Below are 27221 nucleotides of genomic sequence, written 5' to 3'. Positions count from 1 at the left end.
TGAGTATCAGTTTGGATCCTCCAAAAAGTGAACACCAAGACCAATTTAGATATGCAAGAGATTTATTGGGAGAAATGTCTGAAGAGTAAAAAGAGAGGGAAAAGGAGTAGATAGGGAACCCCCACGTGTTGCAGGCCCGACACCTGTGAGAGGAGAGGGAAAGGGGCAGGATTGGGTGGGAGAACCAGCAGATTGCAGGATAGCTTTAAAAGGGTCTTCACCAGGCCAATACAGAGCTCCTGAAAAGACAAAACATTACAGGAATTTGTGTTGGGCAGAAATAGCCCAGACTTGGCATCCCATTGGGCTTGATTGTTGGCTCAAAGCAGCTTGGGGGGGATCATTGTCTTGATGTGAATATCAGAGTGAATCCAAAAATGTGAAAGGTGGAAGCTGCCAAGTGACATCAGGTTCTCTGGAAGGGAGTTCTGAGAGGCAGACCCACATGGCTACATGGCATGTTCAATGTCACAGTGACAGGACAAGGACTACTCTCTGGTCTAGAATTCTTTCTAGATTATTCTACAAGGCATTATTCCTTCACTGTCTTACCCTGTCCCACACCCCCAACTGGTGGAGGTTTGAACTTGATCTTGTGGCTACTAGAACTAGATCTCAGTCCCCTGAGAGATGGAGAAGACAAGACTAGTCAGGTAAGAAAAGGAATGGGAGAGATGCAGAGGAGAATTAAGGTCTTTGCAGGAAAGAGTGAGGCTGATAGCTGACTAGAGTCATAGTGGATCTGTTTGTCTATCTGTCCAGTGTACCTTCCATTTCCCTCCTTTGGAAAACTCCTCTCCTTTTCTAAATGGCTCTGAAAGCGTCTCAGTCTTGATCCTGCATTTCCCATTCCAGCCATAGCATATGACCTAGGTGGGGGACCGCGGGGGATCCTTCTCTGAACATTTGAACAATTCAAGCATTAGGAGAAAGAAATTCTCTTTCTGCTGGAATAGCAGAACTGTGAAAGCAGGAACTAGAGCAGTTGATGGCTGTCTTTCCTGTTATATGGGGAAAGCAGCTCTTCAGAAGGAAGATGAGCAGGAGCCAACATAGTTAAGGGGTGAATGGAGAGAGAGTATGCATGAATCAGGGTGCATCAGGTCCTAGTGTTAGTCCCCAAGGCCCTGCCTGGCTCCCACAGCAGTGCCTTCCTCTCTCAAAAGGTCTTTTCCAGACACATGGGTCAGTGTGTTGTTCTCTTTTACTTGGTGTAGTAGGCAGAATTGTAAGATGGCCCCAAATTCCCAGCCGCTGATATACACCCACCTTCTCCCAGTTATTTAGTCAATATTTAATCCAGGTTTTGCTGTGAAGGCATTTTGCAATGGTAATTAACTTCCCAAATAAACCAACCTTAAAGTAGGGAGATTATCTGGGTGAGCCTGACCTAATCACATGAGCACTTAGAGCCAAGTCTGGAGATTAAAGAGAAATCAGAGAGATCTGAAATGTGAGAATAATTCAGTGAGGGAGATAGAAGGGCCATGTATTCAGGTCTGCGGTGGCTTCTGGGATCTGAGAGCAGTCCCTGATGACAGTCCTACAACCTTAAGGAGCTGAGTGATGTCAACAACCTGAATTAGCTTGGAAACAAATTTCTCCCCAGTGCCTCCAGACAGGAACTCAGCTGGCCAGCACCTTGATTCAGCCCTAGAGACCCTAAGCAAGAATTCAGCCACTCCATACCTGGACTTCTGACATATAGACCTTATATAAAGTGGCTAAATCTGTGGTAATTTATCAAAAATAGAAAAGGAGTACAGTTGTATTAGTTTTACTTTCACCTGAAGAAGTCCTGACTAAACAGTGGGGAGACTATAGGCCCACTTTAACTACTCTATGAAGACTCTACAAGCTTCTGTTCTTCACTCTGCTCTTCTTGGGTTTGAATTTGCCACAATGGCATATGTTGCTGACTATCTAGTGGGATTAAAGAAGCCAAAAATACATTTTGATGGGGACAGTGGGAGCCCAGAATAGTTTATGATTCTGAAATGGCCTGGGGAAAAAGATCACTGAAGGAATGAAGAAGGTAGAATGGCTGGTGAAAGGCAGTGTCTGGAGCCCCCAAAGAGAAACAAATCCTGACTAATCCTGCTTCCACTGTTCTCAATACAGGAGCCAAGGTAATCATTATAAAAATGTACATCAGATCGTGTCACCATCCTCAAAACTCTTCAGGGCTTCCGTTGCCTAGGGAATAAAATCCCAGCTTCTTTGATGACTTGTGTGGCCTCCATGACCTGGCCCCAGCACCTCTCCCCTGCTGTACATTCTCCATAGCTCACTCTGCCCCAGCCATACCAGCTTCCTGATGATTATTTGCCCGCACACAACCTTGCACCTCTGCCAAGAGTGCTCTTCCCTTAGACACTGCACTGTTTGCTTTTCCTTTCATCAAACCTTCTCTCAAATGTTCCTTTCTCAGGGAAGCCTTATTTCACCATGCTGTGTAAAATTTTAACTACAGTCCCCTAAAATCCCTTCCTTGCTTTATGCTTTTCTTTAGCAGTTATCACTAACAATTTTTTATTTTACTTATTTGACATTTATTGTCTGATTCTCACACTAAAATGTTAGCTTTGTGCACACAAGTATTTGGGTGTGTTTCAAATGTTTTGTACCCCCATTACTGAGAACTGTGCCTGGCATATAGGGGGTCCTCTATAAAATGTTTGCTAAACAATGGAATGAAAGGGGAATATGTGCATAAGGAGAAATATACTTCATTTACTAATAATATTTTCTTTTTCCTTCAAAGAAATTGGTAGTAGGTATATTTTTAAAGAAAAATAGTGAGTTGACTCTATTCCCTCCAGCTACAAAAATCCAGAAACAAGGGACCATATGGTTTTGCAGTTTGCTTTACATATGGGGCCAACAGTGAAGACTACTATGATGGAAAAAGAAATATGTGATACAAACATAACCTGCCATGAAGCTTTATGAAACAAGTTACTTGGTAGCCTGGAGGTTGGATCCTGATGATAGTTATCTTTTATAAATATTAAATAAGTATAATCATGAAAACACTCATCTCTCCCAGCCATCTTCCAGCTGGGAAGCTGCCACTCTTCCTTGTCTACCTATTGTGACCCAAACAATGAGGCCATCCTGACGGCGGCCTCTTCCAAAAGCAAGATTATGTGTTATTTTAAGAAGTGCAGAGTGTAAACAGCACTCAACTGGGTCTTAACAGCCACCGTGAAAAATCCCTGGCTATCCCCAAAGTATTCCCTGAATGATAAAAATCTTTATGTTTTACATATGTATGTACAATATTCAGTTTATATTATCTTTGTGGTGTGGGCCATTTAAAACATGCCCATTTATTTATGATTTGTCAGGTATTTCTCATGAACATCTCTTTTGTGCCAGACACTGTGCAAGGTGGAGGAAATACAAATGTGAGCAAGACAGATGGACTTTTTATTTGCATTAGGCCCGGCTACATATAATAGAAAAACCCAAACAAATGAGAAATTTATTCCTCTCTTACATGGAAGAGGATCAGAGATATAGTCACAGGTTGGGATGGAAGCTTCATGCTATAGGGAGCCATGCTTTTATATCTTTTTGCTCTGCCATGCCAGCTGCAAGGCTTCATCCTCAACATCACCTCATGGCTCAAGACAATTGTTGGTACTCCAGCAGTGGCAACCACCTTCCACACTGTTGGAAAGAGAGAGGTGACCATAGGTGCATCCCCTTCCATTTAAGGAGAATTTCTGGAAGCCCTCATAATACTCTTGGTAATATTTCATTTATTGAGCTAAGTAAAACACAGCCATGTGGCCATAACTATCTACAGAAAAATCTGGAAAATGGAGTTATTAGCAGGATACCAGCTAAAAATGAAGATTCTTGGGATAGGAAAATTGTCAAGCAGAGCACTGTGCCCTGGTTACCAGTGCCAAAGGAAGACTCCAACTACATGAGGGTAGCAAGGGTCATCATGATAGAAGTCCAAACATTATGTCCACTGCATCTTGGTATCAGAGTTGCCGGAAAACACATCAGGTGGAATGAAGCTTCCCTCACATGGAGAGAGAGAAAGGTCTACTGCAGTCATGTGCATGCCTCCCTTGTGGCTCATGAATGCCCAGCAGCTGACACAGGGCAATTGCACAACTATAGAAGGACCCCTCCTCCCTTGTGGTGTCTGAAATACTGAAATCTGCGAGTGTGCCTACAGGCCATTGGTGCACACACTTAAGCAGAGCAAAGGAGCACACACTGAGCCTGAAAAGGAAAAAGACATTTCCACGCAAACCAATAAGCCTGGCACAGGCTGCGTGAGCTCTTCATCTCCAGGTAAGGAAGTGTTCCAGGCCAAGGCCCCCTGGTATGTAGTCGAGCAGGGTGGAAAGACTACGTGCACAGGACTGCGTCTTTCAATAAAAATAGCCTCAGCCACAGAACATGATGCACTGTGATAGGGGCTGCAAAGGGACATGGACAGATCTTGTGGGGGCATATAGAAGGAAGTGACACATTCTAACTTCTGTAAGAAAAGAAAGCGACGCAATAAGAGGACACATCTTTTTCCCTGTCTTCATACCAGAAAAAAACTGTCCTTGGGTTATGAGAGAGTAACTTACAATGGCCAGGTGATGGCCTAGGGACTCTGTAGATATTTCTTGGGTGAATGAATGAATTCCTCATGGTGGCACTGGAGAAGCTTTCGGAAGGCAGGTGATATCACATCTTGAACTTCTTGTTGAGGGGGATTTCATGAGGGAGAGAATGGCAGGAAAGGCGTTCCAGGCAGAGGAAGAGGTGTGACTGAAAGTAGGAGGTTTGAAGGTATGTGGAATGTTAGAATATAGTGTGTAACCCAGTGTCACTGTAGTTTGGGGTCTGAGGGGGAGATGGCAAGATTTGATGCTGGGTGTATGGAGCCTCGACTGCCATGATGAGAATCATTTGATCCAGTGGGCAGTGGGGAGCCCCAGAGGCAGTGCCGGGGCAGTGATTCAGTATGTGGTGTGGAGGGAAGCTGGAAGGGAGAGATGGAGCTGAGCGTGGGGCTGCTCAGCTGGCATGATGGGAGCCTGAGGGCAGGACTAGGAGGAGGAACCAAAGGAGGAGGGATGGACGTGAGGGCGTCCCTGTGGGTAGCCTCTTCAGTCTTCAGTAACTCAGTGGATGTGTCCTGAGCAGAGGAGCAAAGGACCAAAGAGACTTCTGAATTCCTACCTACGTGACTGCATCAGGGCATCAAGAAGCGAGTTTGCAGGGCAGGCGCCTGGGTGCCTCAGTGGCTTAAGTGTCTGCCTTCAGCTCAGGTCATGATCTCAGAGTCCTGAGATAGAGCCCCAAGTCAGGCTTCCTGGTCAGCGAGGAGTCTGCTTCTCCCTCTTCCTCTGCCTCTCCCCCACACTTGTGCTTGCTCTTTCTCTCTCAAATAAATAAAATCTTAAAAAAAAAAAAAAGCAACTCTTTACTGCTAGTGCCTACTGCAGCCATCACTCATGGTCCCAAGAAGCATCTGAAGTGTGTAGCAGCTCCAAAGCATTGGATGCTGGATAAACTGACAGGTGTATTTGCCTTTTGCCCATCTACTGGTCCCCACAGGCTGAGAGGATGTCTCCCTCTCATCGTTTTCCTGAGGAACAGACTTAAGTATGTCCTAACAGGAGATGAAGTAAAGAAGATCTGTATGCAGCGTTTTATTAAGATTGATGGCAGAGTCTGAACTGATTTAACCTACCCAGCTGGTTTTATGGATGTCATCAGCTTTGATGACTGGGGAGAATTTCCATCTAATCTGTGACACTGAGGGTCACTTTGCTGTTCATTGGATTACACCTGAGGAGGCCAAGTATAAGTTGTGCAAAGTGAGAAAGATCCTTATGGGGATAAGAGGAATCCTTCATCTGGTGACTCATGATGCTCGCACCATCTGCTATCTTGGTCCCCTCATCAAGGTGAATGACACCATTCAGATGGATTGGAGACCGGAAAGATTACTGATTTCATCAAATTTGACACTGGTAATCTGTGTATAGTGATTGGAGGTGCTGACCTGCAAAGCATTGATGTGATCAAAAACAGAGTGAGAGACATCCTGGTTCTTTTGATGTAGTTCATGTGAAAGAAGCCAATGGCAACAGCTTTGCCACTCAAATCTCCAACATTTTTGCCATTGACAAAGGCAACAAACCATGGATTTTCCATCCCTGTGGAAAGGATATCTTCCTCACCATTGCTGAAGAAAGAGACAAGACACTGGTGGCCAAATAGCAGTGGGTAAAATGGTTGCTGGGTAATGTGATTGGAAGTCTTTCTACTTAATTAAAGACCATACAGTACAAAAAAAAAAAAGTAGCAAGTGGGGATTATCTAGGAGAAAAGGGTGATTTCACTGAGGGGCATGTGTGGTGAGGCCTGCATTACTCTCTGCTAGACTATCTTCTCCTAATTGTCTCACCATCCAGCCACTAGAATTCAACTCCATGAGAGTAGTAATCTCTGTATATTGTGTCCACTGATGTATCCCAAGAACCTAGAACAGTGCCTGGCACATAATAAATGCTCAATAAAGACAACCTATTGAATATCCATGGAGATGTGTGGGTGTCAGAAATGGTGATCTTCTACTTCAGATAGAAGTGGAAAGTAAAGAGGGAGAATGTGAGGCAGCTGTCCTGGGGCACAGGACTTGAGATTTCTCTGTTTGGAGAGAGGACTTCCACCCATCCTGGCAGGGGGAGGCAGAGAAATCAAATTAGGGAAGAGATTCACCAGAAATCAACACAGAAAAGGAAGCAACCTTAGAGTCAGTCCAGCCTGGGGGTGGGGAGGGGGTGTCAAATGGTTTGGATGCTTGAATCCTAATACTACACAAGAAATTCAGACTGCCTGCCTTAATTTAGGGTATAGTGCCTTTGGCCTCAGGGCTTTCTGTAACAGTAGAAAGAACTAAGATTTTAGAGTCAGACAAGTTTGAGTTCATGGCCCATTTCTCTCCCTAACTGTGTGACCCATGGCAAATTATTTGTCCTCTTTGTTCCTTAGTACTCTTCTGTAAAAGGAGCATAGTATTACCTTCATAATTTTGTTAATACTACTGTCATTACCATTATTAAATGAGGTGATGTCAAGTACTGATATTTATGTAGGCACCATTCCTGATGTAAAATTAAGCACTGAAAATGTCAATTCTGGTGATGATGAAGAGGAGGAAGATGGACATCCAAGGACCTAGGTATTAGTTGTTGTTAGACAGATGTCCTTAACTTTTCTCCCACTCGTATCTCTGCACAAGTCTGTGTGGCAGTCATTCTTTTTTTTTACTAATTGGCCTTTTCCATGTGATGGAGAACAAGGCCACAGGTCATTCTGAATTCACATCCTTCCAACCCTCAGACCCAACAGAGGAGGGAGAGATTCTCTCCCACCACAATGGATAAAATCCCAGGAAGGGCCTTGCTTGCCATTGTTTGGATCACATGCCCATCCTGTGCCAATCACTTTGGTCAGAGGCATGGAGTTCTAACATCAACCCAGCTGAGAATACCTACTCACCCCTCTGGCAGAGAGTCTACCACAGATAGTGTGGGGGGCATTATGTTTTCTGGGAAAATAGATAAAGTGGCCACCACGCTATATCCAACCACTGTCATTGTGTACCGCTTCATGACTAATTGTTTACATATTTGTTGCTAAATGGTAGGTTGCCATGGCAGGGACCATGGCTTCTGTATCTTTGCATCCCTTCACCCCTAGCACAGCTCTTGATGAAGGAAGAGTTCTATAAATGCAGATTATTGATCTGGAGTTGGCTAGATCGGAGAGTAACAGGCTTTGTAGGTAATGCCCGAGAGCTAGAGGTGGAGTTTCCAGAGTCAATCCCATGGGCTCCACCTTTAAGGTGTTCTGAGACCCTTGATCCTTCTCATGAGGGACTTTAAGGTTTGGTGAAAGAAACACTGAACATCAAGAGATAAAGCCAGTTGTGACTCTTCCACATTAACTGTGTGACTGTGTAGAAATCAGTAGACTCTGGGGGCTGTGCTTGCCTTATTTATGAAATGAGGAAGATGGCCTGGGTGATATCTTGCTTACAATCTTAAAATTCTGTGAATATATTCACCTTTCTTTTTGGCATTTATGGAGTCCTTTTGAACCTCTGTTCTACATGGGAGTGATGTCACAACCAGGTATCATTTTTTAAAGGTCATTGTGTCTATGTGGCACAACTTACAAATTTGACGGGAACCTTTTCAATTTTATCTGAAGACTCAATTTAGAAAAAAGGAATATTGGACTGACAAGGGACAAGCTCTAGATTCATTTCTGCCCTAATAAGATGAAGATTGCAAGCAACATTGCTTAAACTCTCTGAGCCTTGCTTCCTAATCTGTACAGAAGACAGCTGGTATAGATTCAGTGAAAGGCAAGAGCTCACTTTTAACTTCCTGAGGCACTGGCAAACAGCTTGTCTCCCCTTTTTCCATTTATTTATTTATTTATTTATTTATTTATTTATTTATAAGATTTATTTGAAATTTGTTTTAGAGGGGGAGGGGCAGAGGGAAAGGAGAGAGAATCTCAAGCAGGGTACATGCTCAGCAGGAAGCCCAACATGGGGCTTGATCTCACAACGCTGAGATCATGACCTGAACAGAAATCAAGAGTCGGACACTCAACTGACTGAGCCACCCAGGCACCCTATAAAACATAAAGATTTTAAAGGGGAGTTTCACATATTTTTACTGGACAAGAAGAATCAGACCAAAACATCATAGGAAAGCATTATTCCATAAACCCTGGGCCTTTCTTTCTCTTTTAAAAGCAAAGAAAGGACTTTCAGGAGTATGTAATAAATACATGTTCTGCCCTCTAATGCTGACAGACTTTAAGATTGGCTCAGGGAACTCAACCAAGAGAAGGAAGACTGTCACCATCAGTGAAAGTAGAGATGATTTTATACTTAACTTTATTCTCAGAACCCACCTTGGCAACCTCTCAGATGTTCACCCACAGAATGTTCTATTAGGAGTTTTTTTTTTTTTTTTTTTTTTTTTTTTTTTTTTTTGTAACCTCACAGACAGCTGTCAGATTTGAACTGAGTGAAAAGAGTGCTGGATTCAGGGTCTGACACATATTAGGCTCTCACTAAATGTTTACTAAAGAATAATTTCTGCTCTTTTCTTTTTAAAAAAAAAAACACTATTCTAGAGAAAGAGAGAGAGTGAGTGGGGGGGAGGAGCAGAGAAGGAAAGAGAGAGAGGGGGAAAGAATTGCAAGCAGACTCCCCACTGAGTGTAGAACCCATCATGGGATTCTATCTCAAGACCCTGAGATCATGACCTGAGCCAAAACCAAGAGGCTGATGCTTAACTGACTGAGCCACCCAGGAGCCCCTCTGTTATTTTCCAGCTTTATTATCTGAGTGAGTAAAATTGCATTTTTTCACCAGTGACTTGGAGATAATAATTGTGTGCCTCTCTTCCAAGGCAGCTTTGCATAATTTCACTTAGCATATATCACATCTGAAGGTGTCCCCTCTTTGTCACATGGAGTTCTTCATTCACTTTTCTCTCACTCACTCATTCATTCCTTTACCTTCTGTCAAATTCTGGACGAGGAATTCTGCTAGATGCTAAGGATACAGTACTTTGTAACAGTCCCTGCTAGTTTACTTCAGCAGCATCTCACTGAGGACCTACTGTGTGCCTGCTAGTTGCCTGGACCATGGTTTGGCACCCAGACGCAAAGGTGAATAAGTTGTGAGTGTCCCCCATAGACTATGCCCAATCCTCAGGGACACTGGGACAGAAAAAGGTTGAGAGCCACTACTGTGGGTAATAAAGGGCCCCCGAAGATTATTAAGTCGAATTGTCATGTAGTCAGCTTTTAGATTTAGAAAGAACACTCTGGTGAGCAAGGGATAAAGGGGAGAGTGGCTTGGGGGAAATTATTCTGAAAATGTAGAAACACTACAGAGAGCAAGTTTGCCCTCAAGTTTACAAAAGCCAAATGCTCTTGCTATTGTTGTTGCATTTGTTTCCAGAAGAGGTTTATGCAAAGTTGACCTCAAGAGTTCATCTCTGAAAGCAGAGAGGGGCTACACCCAACATGGTAGCCATTATTTGTCTGTGACCTGTGGTTCCCTGTCTCCTGGATGGAAAAGGTTTTCACACCTCATTACACCCACAGCAGCAACAAGGGTCTCTTAAATTCTTCTCCTCTGTGGAACTGGGGACTGAAATGGAAGAGACAACACATTTATCATCGGGCTTTCAGACCAAAATAGACCAGCCGGGTGGAGGCAGCAAAGTCGAAATCAGATCCCTTGGGGGAGGCCTCAGAACTTGATTTCTTCCTTGTCAGGATCTATTTCTCTTTCTTGGGCTTGTGTCTCAGGCCCAGACACCAATGCAGAGCAGTTCAGTGGTTTATCCCTGCCCTCAAATAAAAGAAAAACAACTAGATTTTTTTTCTGATTATAATTGAAGTACACACTCATCATAGAAAAAAAATAGAGAATGCACAAAAACAAATAAAAGAGAAAAAAGAAGAAAAATTTATTGCCCTTCATTTTTTATCATCCAGAGATAACCCTGGTCATATTTTGGTATATTATTGACTCTTTTCTTTGTTGGTGTGTGTGTGTGTGAGTGTGTGTGTGATTTTAAAACACCATCTTGCAGGACACCTGAGTAGCTCAGTGGGTTGAGTGCCTGACTCAGGTTTCAACTCAGGTCTTGATCTCAGGGTCCTGGGATTGAGCCCCACATCAGGCTCCATGCTCAGTGTGGAGTCTGCTTGAGGATTCTCTCTCTCCCTCTCGCCCTGCTCGCTTTCTCTCTCTTTCTCTCTAAAATAAATAAATATTTAAAAAAGAAAGATAAAACACCATCTTGCATCTTCAATTTTATATCTTTAATTTTAATTTAATCTACTCTAACTTTTTGAGGCCCCTGCTGTGGTGAGTGGTCACAGACTCTGTTTTCTCTGATAACACAAGCCAGAAACAGAAACAAAAGATGGTCTGGCCTGTGGGCTTGACCCAGTATGGCTCCTCCATTTCTTATGTCTGGGTCAAGTGAGCAGTGTCTACCCATCACCCCAACTGAGAGTCAAACAGAGCATCTGGCACAACTCTTTGCTTCGGTGCTCAAGGCTCATGTGATCAAAGCACAGAAAGTCAGCTGTGGCTGGGAAGACAATTTGCAAAGGTGACCCGAGTATCATAAATGGATCTTTGGGTTTTGTTAAGGTGTTATATGGACAAGAATATTTAGCTAGAAACATATCATTTGCTGAAGATTATGCAGAAGGTACAATAAATGGATTGGAAAATGCTTAGAGATATTTTCCCCCTGGAGAACAGTGGAGAAAATAAAAAGTCATTTAGAATGGGCGTTCAATATATTTATCTTCCATGCTGTGGGGTTTACTTTTAAAAGTTGCTTTGTGAACTGGAAAGTGCTATGTAAAAATAACATTAGCATTCATTGTTAGATCATTTGTGTGGAGCGAATGGATATGTGTGTCTATATAGACATACGCACTAAGCCTGCTTTCAGAATTTAAATTTATAAAATCGTAATCAAAACACGTAAACTTGAAGAGCTGCTATTTCTGCTTTTGAGCTCACGCAATTTTATTTGCGTGCATTGTTATAGATTTTGATCCCCCAATTTGGCTCTCATTCTGTTATAGTATTTCCTGTGGGCGATATTAAGATTTCTTTGTATTAGTTTTATCCTGAAAAAAGTATCACTAACACAAATGTGTATCCATCAAGCAGATTGGCTAACCAAGGGAGCTGTCTGGAGTCTTTGCTTTCCAAAAAGCTGAAGCAAGTCATTTGCAAGATTTGCAAGACAAGGCGGTCCCTTTCCAGATCCCAAGTCTTTTGCAACCAGTGTAGCTCCCAGGAAGGCAGGCAGGCCTACATCTGTGGGAGCACTAGCCTGAGCCAGGAAGAGGAGGGGCTCTAAATAAAAACCTTCAGAGGGACGGCCCTCACTTTTCAGCTAAGTCTCAGTCTAAATTGATTCGGGGAACCCCAGGTGGCGCAGTGGTTTAGCGCCTGCCTTTGGCCGGGCGCGATCCTGGAGACCCGGGATCGAATCCCACGTCGTCGGGCTCCTGGTGCATGGAGCCTGCTTCTCCCTCTGCCTATGTCTCTGCCTCTCTCTCTCTCTCTCTCTCTCTGTGACTATCATAAATAAATAAAAAAATTTTAAAAATAAATAAATAAATAAATAAATAAATAAATAAATTGATTTGGAAGACAGTGGGCCTCAATGATTCAGAAGCCAAAGCCTCACAGCCCAGCCATGTGCAGCTAGGTGCCTGGCAATGGCTCCTTGATGGGTAATGGTGAGATTTTTAACTAGCATCAAGGACTCCAACTAGAAACCCACCCCAAACCCATTTGCCTGCAGGAGCCCAGCCTTGCTTGGGACCTATTCCATTCTGTTTCCAAGGCAGCAACCACATGACCTCTGTTCTTCCTGGGCATGTCAGCACCTAAATTCAGCTCTTCCTTCTTAAGATCTGACTAGTCTTCTATTCTGACTTGGTGCCAGGAATCTGGGGCTCCCCTGAGTGTGCAGACATTTGAGTCAGGAACAGCGGCCATAGACTTTCCATGTTCTGGCATTCCAGGATGCTGTGCTTCTGAGGTGGGGTGGTGTGGACACCCCATCAATCATGCAAGCTGGAGAATGCTCTGAACTCTTATCCCTCCTCCCCACTCTATGCACAGAGAGTCACTGGGCCTACCACTATTCCTGGTACTTCTTCCCCTCCCCAGTTCTAATTCCAGCTTTTGCGACCCCCTGTTCTCCTCCTCAGCTTGTCCTTTTGACTCCTGCAGTCCTCTCTCTGCTCCCATCAGGACTCTACTCTTGAAGCCAGGGCAGTGGTCCCCAAACTTATGAAATGTAGTGTATTTGTCAGGGTTCTCCAGAGAAACATATATATGAATAAACATATATATGGGTAATTTCCTGTAAGGAATTGGCTTACATGATTATGGAAGCTGAGAAGTGCCCTGATCTCCCATCTGCAAGCGGGAGACCCATGAGAGCTGGGGCTGTAGGTTTCAGTACTAAATTCGCAGGCTTGAGAAGCCGGAGAACCAGTGGTGTGCAACCTGGTCCAAGGGCAGAAGTCTGATTCCATCTCAAGCAGTCTTAGTAGATTCTTTCTCTCCACCCCCTTTGTGTGTTGTTTTGTGTTTTATTCCTCATATTCCAAAGGGAGAATCTTCTGAGAAAAGCTTCCCGCAAGACACATAAACTGTAGTTCCCTGAAGCAAGCACACATCTGCTTTCAGGGTCTGAGGACTCAGCAACTGAATGTGCAAAGCCCTGCACCCCCCACCTCACCCTATTCCCCCATGGCACCCCACGACCTACACACCAAGCTTTCTGGGGCAAGGCCCTATGGGAATCTGGGTGATCACCATGTGTTGTGCAAACAAGACAGTCTCGACTCCTTGACGTGGATGCTGGACCCTTGAGGGTCCAAGCCCTGCCTGCGTGTCCAGCATCGTGTCACTCTGTCCTCCCCTTTCTGCTAACACCCCTCCCCATGAGGGCTCCTCTTGCCTGTCCCCTCCCAGTCCACTCTGTGTCACCCTTGTGCTCCTCCTGTTTCCAGAACCCCCCCACCTGTATTTTCCTTAGCCCTTTCTGACCACTTGACTGACAACCCTTCACCTTTTTAAACTTAACACAAGTATCCTCTGTGCTCATGCCTTTCTGCTAGGATAAAGAGAGATGTCCTTCATTCAACAAATATTTACAGAGTCCTTTGCACATGTCAGGCACTGTTCTGGGATGTCGTAGTGGACTTGACAGACAGAAATCCCTGTATTCAATTCATTTTCTAGAGAGGGAGACAAATAAGCAAATAAAAAAAAATTAACATGTTAAATATATATCAGATGAAGGTGACATGGAGAAAAATAAAGCAGGAAAAGATACGGGCATGGATTTGGAGTAATCAGGACAGGTGTCGCTGATAAGGTGGTGGATGAGCAGGAGCCCAAAGCCATTAGATGTCTGATGGGAGAAGGTTAATCCTCAAAAGGCTACGATGTATGCAGAGATACAGAGCAAATGTATTTGGCATGAGTGAGTCATGGCAAGGATTTCAGTGCAGTGGAAGTGGGCTGATCTAAAAAGAGGATGAAGTAAGCTCAGGAAGATCATGGGGAGCCAGGTCTTGTAACCCTCTTTTGCCTATTGTAAGGCCCTGACTTTTCCTGAGTGTTTGCTGGAGAGTTAGGGGAGGGTTTTGAGGGACATGATTTGGCTGACGTTTAGCCGACTGTAGGGGAAAGGTGGAAGCAAGGGTTGGGAGGCCATTGTAGTGGTTTAGATGGGAGGTGCTCATGACTCAGGTTAAGGGGAGGATGAGATGGTGAGAAGTGAACAGATTTAGGATTAGCTGAGGATATGGGATGTGAGACACATATTTGAACCAAGGATGACTCCAAAATTTTTAAACTATTTTTTATTGTTGTAAAATATAAATGACATAAAATTTATCATTTTTAAATGTACAGTTCAGTGGCCTTTAAGTACATTCACATTGGGGTGTCTGGGTGGCTCAGTCGGTTGGGTGTCTGCCTTTGGCTCAGATCATGATCCCAGGGTCCTGGGATTGAGCACCGCATGGGAGGTCTGTTGCTCCCCTGCTTGTACTCTTGTTCTCTCTGTCAAATGAATAAATAAAATTTAAAAAAAATAAGTAGATTCACATTGTGCAACCATTACCACTATCTCTAGAACTTTTTTATCTTCCTAAACTAAAACTTTATACCTTTTATTTATTTTTTTAAAGATTTTATTTATTTTTTCATGAGAGACACAGAAAGAGAGGCAGGGACATAGGCAGAGAGAAAAGCAGGCTCCATGCAGGGAGCCTGATGTGGGACTTGATCCTGGGACTCCAGGATCACACCCTGAGCCAAAGGCAGATGCTCAACTGCTGAGCCACCCAGGCATCCCCTCATTGTAGTTTTGATTTGCATTTCCCTAATGATCAGTGAAGTTGTGTTGAATGTCTTTTCATGCACTTGCTGGTCAACTCCAAAATTTGACCTAAGCAACTGGAAGAAGGGGCTTGGAGAAAATTGAGGGAAGAGCAGGTTTTGAGGGGGAAAATCCAGAATTCAATTTGAGACTTATGTTAGATATCCAAGTGGAGATATTGGTAAGCGATGGGACACCTGAGTCTAACATTCAGCTAACGGGTCCAGCCTAGACATACAAATTTGGGAATCATTAGCAAATAAGCATGCAAAGAGTAATGAAGTTGGATAAGATTCCAAGGGAATTTTTGTAGAGAAGAGAGTCTGAGAACTCTATTTGAAGGATGAGATATAAAGAGAAACTAGCCCGATGAGGAGCGGCCAGTGGTCAGGAAGAGGGTGATGTATTCTAGAAGCCAACTGAAGACTGTTCTGAGGAGGAGGGAGTGATTTCTTATATCAAAAGCTACTGAAAAGTTGAACATCGGAGACTAAGAATCGTCTGTTGTTTAGCAACATGGAAATCATTGGTGAAACGGTGTTGTTTTTGTGGGTTGGTCAGGTTGAAAGCCTGATTGGAGAGGGTTCAAGAGAGAAGAGGATGTGGGGAATTAGTGACAACACATATAAAGAAAGCACTTGAGAAGCCTTTATAAAGGGGTGCAGAAAAATGAGATTAAGAAGTATTTTTATTAATGATAAAAATCAGCACATTTATACTATACATTGGTAGGAGTGACTCATTAATGATGGTGCCAGAAAGAAGGAGGAGAGTTACTGGAGCAGTGTGATCCTTGCTTCCAGTGCCTTTCCCTGAGCCCCTACAGCCTGCTAGCAAAGCACCTCAGATACTTCTAAATGTACTAGTTGGCTTACTTCTCTCCCTCTCTTTGTATTTTTCAGCAATAATGCTGTGTTATAAACAACCCTAAAATCTCTGTGGCCTACAACAACTGATTTATTTCATTTCAGATTGGCAGCTGTTCAGAGACTCTCTGCCGGGCTTGACTGAGCCAGGAGAGGGCCAGGCTTTGAGTTGGGGTCTGGACTATTCCACGTGTCTCTCATTCTGGGAACTGTGGCTGCCCTGCACGTACTCTTCTAGTGGCAGAGTGTAGAAGCACAAGAGGGGAAGCAAAAACACAAACACCTTTAAAGCCTCTGTTTGTAACAAGTCCACTTAAATTCCATCAAAGCAAGCTATAAGCCAGTCCCAGCAGGGAAGAAAAGTAAATGAGGTCCACAGACTGGGCAGGCCATGACCAGGAAGGGGAGGGAAGGGGATAAAATGGACAAATAATACAATCCACCATATCTGATATAAGCTCCTAAACAGAACAATTTTGTTTCTTCTGTTTCTCCAGTGCTCAGCACCATGTCTGGTAAATTCTCCAAAATGAAGTAAATGCAAAAAATCTTGAAAGGTGAATATTACCAGCTCTTTTCTAACTACGGTTATGATTCTATTTCTTTTAATATGAGATCCAGAAGGATTTGGGTTTACATCCTAGCACCCTCGCTTTTTAGCTCAATGACTTTTGGCAGCAATATAAATAATAAAAATTAATAACAGCATTTCTTGAGTGTTTACCGTGTGCTAAGAATGCTGCTAGGGTTTTGGTTTATTATGTCATTTTAATGTTCAGGCAAATCTATGAGGTATTGTTTTCTCCATGTCATAGGTGAGGTAACTGAGAATCAGAGAGGTTCAATCACATCCTTGAGGTCACACAGCTAGAAAGAGATGGAGCTAGAACCCAGCCGAGTAGGCTGTATAGTCTCCTTGCAAGCACCATGCTATGTCACCTCTACATGTTGAGTTAGGCCACCCAGGGTCAATTTCCTCATCTTAGAATAGGGATAAGCATGAGAATGTTCACTTTGTAGAATCATTAGAAGATTAATTGAAAAGCCCTATGTCAATTACCCGGCCCAGTGAAGCTTACACTCTGGGCACTCAATAAATATTCTTTCTTTTCTTCCTTTTTTATTTCACTTCTGACTCCCGCTGCCAGACGTGATGGATAACTTTTCTTCAAGATCTCATGCACATAATACATCAATTATAACTTTGTTAAACCTACAATTCTCAACCTCTAAGACCCCCACAGGCCATCTGCTGAAATTTTCTCTGAAATCAGACCATTAGCAGTGGATTTCTAAAGCCCTTGCGAAGACTTTCAAACTGGCTCAGTATTTCTCTTGGCTGTTGAATTATTCACATCCCTGATGGATTCTGAAGTCGGCCTCCTACTGAGGAGGTGGATTTATAAGTGAAGCTCGGGCCAGTCCTTTGATGTTTCAGTTGAGTAGGTGGTAAGTGAAAGAAAGCAAAGCACCAAGCCCAGAGAAAGGGTGTGTCTGTGCCAGTTGTGCTCCACAATTGTAGTAATAGAGGGCGGGGAGGAGCAGATTGTGTGTCAAAAAAAAAAAAAAAAAGAGGATGCTTCTTTCTGAGGGCAGAGCGTGAGAAGAGAGGAAGAAGAAACATTTAATGAGTACCTATTATGTGCCAGACACCTCAGAGATGTAATCCTATTAGATCCTAAAACAAAACAACAAACAAACAAAAAAAAAACCCAGGTCTATTTTAAAGGCAAGAAACTGAGGATCTGAAAAGTTAAGTAACTTGAGCAATTTTAAAAAGATAAGAATCAGAAAGTATATATATCAAACGGAATTAGGTTTGTCTGAGAGTGACAGAAAACCCAAATGCAGTCCAATTGGAATCCAGGGCTGGCAAGGCCTTCCTTGGCATCGGAGACCCTGGCTCCTCTAACCTCATTGTCGTACCAGCCTTTGTCCCTGGCATCCACTACGTGGTCCAAGAGAACTGCTCAGGAATAGAGGGGATTCATTCTGGAAGAAAGGAATGACACGTCTACTTATATCCAGCTGGGCATAACTTGGTCACATGGCTGCTCAGAGCTGGAAGGGAAGCTGAGAGATGGGGCGTACTGCCCATGGAAAAATTAGGGCTTCTATTTTTAAGGATGAAGGAGAGAAACAGTTACTGGGCACACCAGCAATCTCTGTTGCAAGGAAGGTAAATCTAGGTCCCTGTCACTCCAGCGAACCCATTGCTCCTACCGAATCACCTTCCTTAAGAGAAATGCCATTGCCACAGAGACTTCTTTCTGGCCTAAAGTGCCCTATGGACAACCATGATAGGAACAGCTGGGTCTCATCGAGTGCTTACTGGTATAGGAAGCAAAGGCAAAAGAAAAATGAAATTTCCTTACTACCTACAGCCCTCTGACAAGTCCTTGAAACAGGCAGAGTGACATTCCTCTAGGAAATCAGCTGCCTTGATGTTAATACTTTGCTAAGGGCAAAAGGCAATCTCGGGATCCTGTAAATCTACTTTAACATATAAAAATTCCTTTGGAAACTTCCTTTATTTCTACCTCCCAAGATACTTGTTGGCAGTCATCTCCCAAGCAGAAGACCCTGATATATATCTGAAGGGTCTCATGACTAGGGTTTCATTAGACAGTAATAAATGACCTTTTCCTAACAATAACTGGCCCCCCTCAAGGGAAATCCCTTAGGTTTCCCCCTGGAAACCTTGCTTCCAAAATTTCTTTTTTTTTTTAAGGTTTTATTTATTCATGAGAGAGAGAGAGAGGCAGAGACACAGGCAGAGGAAGAAGCAGGCTCCATGCAAGGAGCCTGATGTGGGACTCAAACCCGAGAATCCGGGATCACGCCCTGAGCCAAAGGCAGATGCTCAACCACTTAGCCGCTCAGGCATCCCTCCAAAATTTCTTAGAGACTTATGCTATCCCTAACCTCCCCCAACTTGAAAGTATATAATGGGCCACTCCTCATGACCCCAGTGCAGCTCTTTCTGCCCAGGGGTCCTATCCCCATGTTTAAATAAAACCACCTTTTTGCACCAAACACGTCTCAAGAATTTTCTTGGCCATCAGCCCCAAACCCCAATGTCTTTCCTGCATCAGTTACTGTGAGCCAGGCACCATGCAACATACCATATGGCAGTATCTTATTTAATCCTTCAATAACCTATAAAGCAGGAACTTTATTCCACCCCGCCCCCTTTTACAAAGGAGGAAGCAGACCCAGCAAGATAGCACGTTCAAGGTCAGACCGCTAGCAAATATCATCTGGTTCCATACATCAAATGACAAACAGGATCTGCACTGCAAGAAAGACTCCAAGCCTAGCCTTTTCATTGTTATCTCTGCTTCCTGTGTGTTCCCACTTCCAGGGCCTCTGCTCCTGCAGGTCTCCTTTCTCGAACACTATTCTTTCAATCTCTCACCACCCCTTACAAAGTCCTCCTTCTATTTACCAGTAAACACTCTGAGAATTCACATCAGGCTAGGCATTGTACTAGGTGCTTGGGACTCTAATATATAAAGGGTCCTGCTGATGGTCCCTGACGTCCCTACTCTGATGAAGCTCACATGTGACTTGAACACTGAGCACCTAAGTGTCCATGATGTGACATGAAAGGGCCATAACAATCAAGTGGTGCACAGTGCCCTGGGAGAAAGGTGAATGAGATGTCTCTACTGTCTATAGGGAGCTAAAGGACACTTTAAACAGAAGGAGAAATTCCTTATGCTTTTTTCCAACAGTTTCAAATAAAACATTTGTCTTGTATCCTTTCCTTTCTTTTAAATTCTTCTCATATGCCTTTCTCTAGTGCCTCCCACTCCCACTTACTTTGATCCTCTTTGTCCATCTATCTTACTTCCCTTCACAAGTGGCTTTGGGGAAGAATGGCTCCTGTCCATCACCTCCCCTTCTGGGCCTTCCATTCTCTCTTTAACTGCACCACTTTGCTTCTGCCCCAACACTGCACTAAATACTGCCAAATACTCTGGCTTTTTCCCAGCTCATGATTAATAATCCAAGTCTTTTTTTTCTCTGGATGGCAGGTACATTAATCACACAGTTATTGTGTATCTGGTATTTCTGTGCATTATCTTATGTAGCTCTCAGGATAGCCCTAGGAGGTTGATGCTTTTGTTAACGTCATTTTGCTGTTAAGAAATTGAGCTCTGGAGAGGTTGATTACCTGCCTAAGATCACCAGGTAGGAGATGGTGAAGCTGGAACTCCAACCAAGGTTGACTAGCCCTGGCGCCCAAGCTCTTAATTATCCCTCCTCCAAAAAGCAAGAGACAACACTGTAGAGGAGGAGAGTAGGAATGGACCAAGAATTGCAGATGTGGCCTATGAAACATGGTAGAGAATTGAAATAGCCCCCGTTGGGAAAAGGGATGGAGGATGACTGTGAGACGTATCGATTAAAGGTATCAGCATGGAGAGCACAGATGAAGTTAGGCATCTTTCTTTTTTTCTTTTTTTTTCAGTCTAACAAGGTCAAGTTTTATGTTCCAGACAGCCTCAAATCCATACTGATCAAGTTTCTTTTTCTCTTTCTTAAGTTTTTAATTTAAATTCCAGTTAGTTAACATACAGTGTTATATTAGTTTCAGGTGTACAATATAGTGATTCAGAGGTTGACACTCTTAGTTGCATTTTACAAGAGCTGCAGTGGTTGGGTTGATATGCTGTTTTGAATACCAAGGATGTGAGGCTAAAGATAAGATAGACAGAGGGTTTGAGGATGTTAGAAAGAAGGTAGCTGAGATGATTGGCCATGGGGTCCAGGGTAAAAAAGGCAGGAGAGGTAGAATTAAAATGAAAACAGACTATTGGACCAGGAGAAGAAAGAGAGGTCAAGCTCAGAGAGCAAACTTGCAAGCGTGAGGAAGTGGAAAGGGTAGAAAAAGAAGAGGATGTCTTGAAAGTGGGTGGGATGTCCCAGTGGAGTCGCCTCAGGGGTTCACAGCCATGAACATTCATAAACGTCTCCATGCCACACGGGAAGACAAGTCTGATGCTTTTGAATGTTCCCAAAATTCTCTGACTTAGTTTTATGACACAAAATGGCATCTCTTTCTCCTCCCACAGGGAGAGGAGACTCTTCTTCCATCTCTTCACTAGGATTCTGTATTAACTATGAAGACCTGAGTTTTTTTTTAAGGCCAAGCTCTGGAATTTCCTAAGTAAAAAGCAGATCTCAAGTTTACTGGCAGGAATGGAAAAAGGAAAAGATGTTTGCTTCATAACAGTGAAATAAAAAACATGAATAATCTTCCATGGAGTCACAACTCAATGTCTATCAGCAAGGAGCAGAAAAATAAATTATAGCACATCCATACAATGGCGTATGAAGCAGCCAAAACTAAAAATGAGGCATCTCTTTATGTACAGAATTATATAACGTCCAAGATCTATTGTTAAGTAAAAAAATCATGTATGTACATATAAGCCGGTGAGGAATATAATATGAGTTGAGATATAACATAGTATACTTTCTTGGTTGTGTACACAAGATCTTTGGAGTAACCTTCTGGGTAAGGGCATCAGGGGAAAGTGAAGTGGTTCTGGCACTTCTTGAACAGTAGGAGCCCTGTAACTGGATCTTGGCCAAACAACAATTGGAGCAGGCCACTTCTGGGGTTTATTTGGGGACTTTTAATTGCAAGACAACATGAGTAAATATGCATAGCCAGTGTACCCTCAGACACTGTATGTATCACCCACAGTGTGATACCTTCTCTGCTACCTCTGATGTTGTGTTAATTCAAGGGTGTGCATGTGGGGAGAGCTTCCACAAGACAGAGCAGACTCACATGAGCAAATGCTGGAAATCGTTATAGTCCTCAAAACCCAGAGGACAGTGGCTCTTATTCAAATGGGTGCAACATTTGGGTTCTTTCTTCATTGAGTGATTTTGTGGCATCATGACATACAGGATCTTCAACTGAGTTTTCTGTTCTATAGATAAAGGTGCATGTTGGAACTCCTTTCTCCCAGATCACCACCAACACCAGTAGTTGATTTTATCCTGCATGGAATCACCTATGCCAAATTTCACGGAATAACCTTTTCAAGGGTGTTTTATTCTTCACCATGAAAACTTCATTTAAGTTCAGATTTACTCATGACACAAGCCATCTCTACTGAAGAGAATCTTTATCAGTTGGGTATTAGGTGTGCAGAAAGAGTTAACATAACAGGCCTGAGACAGCTTATGCTTCAAGTGGTCATCTTGCAAAGTGGTCCTCAGCATCGGGGAACTTGGATCTCCAGAGGGTTCCCACCACCCTAACTGTTAAGAGTGACTCACTATGCCTAAACTGTTTATGCAAACGATGTGATTTATGCTGAGCACTTGCTTTCCTCCTTGGAGTCTGCAATTTTGGTTTGCCAGTAGAAGTTGCCAACCTGACTAGCCCCCAATTAAAAACCTTGCTAAGTCTTTAAAGAGTTCCTTTGGTAAACAGTATTTCACAAATGTTGTTACGACTCCTTGAAGGGGAAATTAAGCAAGTCCTGTGAGATTATACAGGGAAAGAACCCCACAGGGGGAGGACTCTTGGAAGCTTGAGCCTTGTTTCCTTCAGACCCATTCTCCCCATTCATCTTTTCCCTTTGTTGAGTTTACTTTATATCTTTTCACTATAATCATAGGATTATGATTATATGCTGAGTCTTGTGAGTTTTCCTAGGGTAATAGCAGCTGTTGGAAAAAATAAATGCCAAGACTTCAGAGGCCCAACGCAATAGCTTATTTCTTGCTTATATAAAGATCAATGCCGGTGCTCCTGGTGGGTAGATATGTTCAGTCATCGCAGACCCAGGCGCCTTCCATCTTGTATTTTACCTTCTTCTAAAGTCTTTGCAGCCTGCCCATTAAGTTTGCAGATGGAAAAATGAGACTGTGGAAAATACATGCCCACTTCTTAGCCCTCCTCGTCACCTTAACCCCAGTGTTGGCCCCAAGATGACATCAGTGCTTCTGGCTACATTCCATTGGCAATTACTAGTCATATGGTTCCCTATAGATACAAGGGGCTAGGAAATGTGCTCTCTGCTCAGTAGCTGTTACCCTGCAGCTACTCTGTGGAAAGAAAGCATAAATCCTTATGAACCTTATGATGCACTCAACTTCCTCCCAAGTGCCTATGAGACAACACACAGAAGTTATATTGTTCTTGCCCATATGAAGGTTGGCATGTAAAAGGGAATAGGTCACCCCAAAGTTGCATAGGCAAGGCTAATTTTTCCTGGAAGTCTTTCCTATTAGACCCCTTCTGTGTTTCCATAGTAACTGGTGCTGATCCCTCTCATAGCACTTACAAGATATTGGAACTTTACAGATTCTTGTTTGACTCTCCCATTAAATTATAATATTTTTGAGGCCACAAATTTAGTTGTTTTATTGACCAGCATATTCTGTGCCCTGCATGGAACCTGGCACTTCTGAGAAGAACAGTAAATGCATAAAGGAATAAACGGTTGAATGGGACAGTGAGTTGCAGTGTAGTACCATGTTGTGAGCATGTACTTCAGAGTTAGTCAAAATTTCTTGTCTCGTATGACCTTGTGAAAGTTACTAAGCTTCTCTGAACCTCAAATGTTCATTCTTAGTATGAGGAGAAAAATACCAACTTTGCAACGTTGCTCTGAGGATTTTCTGAGATTATGAGTATGTATACAGCACCTAGCCTTGGGCTAGGCACATAGTAAACCCTGGAAAAATAGTATTTATTATTAATACAAATGACAGCCAGTGGGATACCAGTTTCAACATTCACTTATTCCAGATACACTCCTAGATGCAAGCCATGATAAGCCATAGAAACCAAAGATGGCCAAATCGTGTGCAAGGGTGATGAGAGGGAAGAGTGTGGGGATAGAAGCTTCATTTCACTGGGGAGAAGGTCTTCCTAGGAGGGGAAGGGGACTCCTTGCCTTGTCCTTGCCATCACAGAGTGTTAGACTGACAATTCTCAAGGCAGTGCCTATTCTCCCAAGAATTCACAAAATGTTAAGCCTGTCTCACACCTTTACAACTACATTGTTTAAGACAGAGCTCTGATCTCTTCTTCATTCACTCATCCATTTAAGAAATATTTTAAGAGTATCCACCTTGATCCAGACACTGGGAATGAATAGTAATGAACAAAGAAGACCAAGATCCTCTCTCACGGAGCCTACATTTCAGGGAGGAATACAGACAACCCACTAATAGTTATGTCACATGTAGACAGTGAAAAATAAGATTTTTGGCAGCATTGTGGGTATATGGTTCCTCTTTCTCGGTTTTGCAGTCTCAAGATAAACTGTTAGGAAATGTATCACAGGTGAAAGTTCTAGTGATGTCATTTGGCCTTCTTCAACTACTGCTTCTTAATTATGCACACACACACATACACAATTACCCAAAATTTCCTTTCATATTATGTTTCTGATGGGTCTACTTTATCTCATAATCATCTAAGCCCCTGTGGTTGTTTTCAGGGTTTTTTTGTTTTTTTGTTTGTTTGTTTTATTTTTTACTGTTTTAAAGCAATAGAAACCTTTTAGATTATTTCTAAACTCCATGTCAGGATATCCCCAGTGTAAAAGCAGTTCTTCTCTGACTCAAGAGGGTTTTCCACCTGCTTTTCCTCCACCAAGTTCCCTACAATGGCCCTCAGTCTCTCATCAAGGAACTCGGGGCTACAAGGAACACAGTTTGAAAGCCATGAGTGAAGTCTTACTAAGTAGTGGGAAACTAATAATGAAATTCAAGCCCAGTTCAGTACACAACACTCAGGAACAAGGGAAAAATAGCAAACCCATAAAGGTTAAGGATTTGCAACTGTGTGGTGGAGACTTTTCAGAAGAATATTTTGTTTGTTTTAAAAGATTTTATTTATTAGGGATGCCTGGGTGGCTCAGCGGTTGAGCATCTGCCTTCGGCTCAGGGTGTGATCCTGGGGTTCCAGGAACGAGTCTTGCATCAGGCTCCCTGCATGGAGCCTGCTTCTCCCTCTGCCTGTGTCTCGGCCTTGCTCTCTGTGTGTCTCTCATGAATAAATAAATGAAATCTTTAAAAATAAATAAATAAAAGATATTATGTATTTGAGAGAGAGAGAGACAGAGAAGGAGCTGGGAGAGGGACAGAGGGAGAAGCAGACTCCCCACTGAGCAGGGAGCAGTGTCTTCCCTGCTCAAAACCCATCTCTCTGTGCTTCCCTCTTCAGGCATTTTGACTTGAACTATCTATTCTCATTCTTGGGGGTGGCCCTTCTGGGTTCTCTTTGGGGTCATTCCCGTCATCAGGCAGATACACTCTGGACTCACATCAAGCAAACAGCAGCCACAATGGAGCCATCCTGATTCCCCATCCCCTTCATCTCTAGCTCAGGCTTCCTCCTCTGAGCTCCAGAAATGTCTGTTTGCTTTGATGCCATCTCCAGGAGGCAATCACGTTTAATTTGTCCAGTACAGAATTCTTGATTTTCTTCCCTATGCCTGTCCTACGTGTAGTTTTTCCCTGTGGCTTAACATCTATCTGTTTGTTGCTCAGGCGGATCCCTGCACCCCACCACACTCGCACCTCCCTCATTCTCTTCTCTGTAGTAACAAAGGTCCATATCTTGTTCCTAAAGTTATGGAGAAGCAGTCTTACACCGTGGATACATTTTTAGGGTGAGTGTTGCTATCACCAAGGAGCGTGTACTTGATCAAAGGCTCTTCCTCTGTTTGTTGACACAACTGTGTGCTGCTTTGTCTGTTCATATGGTATATTCCATTAACTGATTTTTAGATGTTAAGTCAACTTTGCATTCCTTGGATAGATCCCACTTGGTCATGGTATATAATCCTTTTTATATGTTGTTGAGGTCTATTTTCTGATGTTTTGTTAGGTTTTTTTTTTTTTTAAGGGGGTTGTTTGTTTTTGTGTCCCAAAGTATTCTTTTTTTCTCCCACAAACTGGAGCTAGATTGATTGATTGATTGATTGATTGATTGATTTGTTTATTTATTTATTTATTTTTATTTATTTTTAAAGATCTCATTTTTATTTATTTGAGAAAGAGATAGGGAGATAGAGAACACAAACAGGGAAGGACAGAGGGAGAGGGAGAAGCAGACCCCTTGCTGAGCAGGGAGCCCGACATGGGACTCCATCCCAGGACCCCAGGGTCATGACCTGAGCTGCAGGCAGACGCTTAACCAACTGAGCCACCCAGGCGCCCTCAAATTGAACCTTTAAACCCTTTTCTGGATTCCCTTGACACTCCAGAGGTCCCCTTTGGATCTCTGCCACAGATCTCTCCCCTCTGTGGCTTTTAAGAGTTATCACTGCCTAGACTTTGCTCCGCCACTCCCTGCCTCCTTGTAGGTTTCTCCTGGGGACAATTTCCAATAAATCACTTCCACACAAGTCCTCTTCTCAGGTGCTGCCGGGGATCAGCCTCAGTCACTGGCATGAAGGAGAAGCATCTCTGGTCACGCTGCCCCTCACAGACATTCACTCTGCTCACACTCACCCGGCTCTGTGGATTTTCCTGCAGGTGATTTACGCCCTCAATACCCGCCAGGATGAGGCAGAGGCCAGCATGGAGGCTCTGCGGGAAGCCCACCAGGAGGAACTCCAGAATGCCGTGGCGGAGACCAAGGCCAGGCTCCAGCAGGAACAGGGCCATGTGGAGGAGGAGGCCCTGCTCCAGCGCATCGAGGCCCTGGAGAGCGCCCTGGAGCTGCAGAAGAGGCTGACACAGGAGGCCCTGGCGCAGTCGGCCTCCTGCAGGCTGGAGACCAAAGAGAGGGAGCTGAGGGTGGAGGCCGAGCACGCTGAGCGGGTCCTCACCCTGTCCAAGGAGATGCTGGAGCTCAAGGCTGACTATGAGAAGAGGCTCCGACACCTGACGAGCCAAGAGGCACCCCAGTGGGGCCGGCTTTCCCAGGAGGGCCCCGAGCCCAAGGGAGAGCCAGGCCACAGCCATGAGATGCGGGAGGTGCTGCTGGAGGTGGAGCGGCTGCGAGCAGAAAACCAGCAGCTGAGCAAGGACTACGCCCGCAAGGCAGAGGAGCTGCAGGCCACCTATGAGCGGGACACCGAAACCATCCGGCAGGCCATGCAGCAGTCGGTGAGCGAGGCCCTGTGGCAGTGGCAGGAGAAGGAGACGGGCCTCCGCAAGAACTTCCAGGTCCAGGAGTCGGCCCTGCAGGCCCAGGTCAGGAAGCTGGAGGGGGATCTGGAGCACCGAGGCCGTAAGATAAGTGACTTGAAGAAGTATGCCCAGAAGCTGAAAGAAAGGACTCAGGTAAGGCATGGTCTCTTGATGGCTTTCCAATGGGATCAGAAACACGGTCCCTGATTTTATTTTATTT

The 27221-nt window shown here is 43.7% G+C and overlaps 1 protein-coding gene and 1 pseudogene across 3 annotated transcripts in view; both read left to right on the top strand.

Annotated features, from left to right (window-relative positions):
• Positions 1-27221, top strand: part of FAM184B (family with sequence similarity 184 member B) — a 134696-nt gene that overhangs the window by 35338 nt on the left and 72137 nt on the right. For all 3 annotated transcript variants that reach the window (XM_055326484.1, XM_055326483.1, XM_055326485.1), the window contains exon 2: positions 26402-27154. In XM_055326484.1, the coding sequence (XP_055182459.1) occupies positions 26402-27154 (753 nt within the window). The remainder of the gene's footprint in view (positions 1-26401; positions 27155-27221) is intronic.
• On the top strand, positions 3564-6249 carry LOC129510539 (40S ribosomal protein S4-like; annotated as a pseudogene).

The sequence above is a fragment of the Nyctereutes procyonoides genome, unplaced genomic scaffold (assembly GCF_905146905.1).
Source record: "Nyctereutes procyonoides isolate TBG_1078 unplaced genomic scaffold, NYPRO_anot_genome, whole genome shotgun sequence".
Taxonomy (NCBI): domain Eukaryota; kingdom Metazoa; phylum Chordata; class Mammalia; order Carnivora; family Canidae; genus Nyctereutes; species Nyctereutes procyonoides.
Note: the sequence above shows the minus strand (reverse complement) of the source record. Positions and strands in the feature narration are given on the sequence as shown.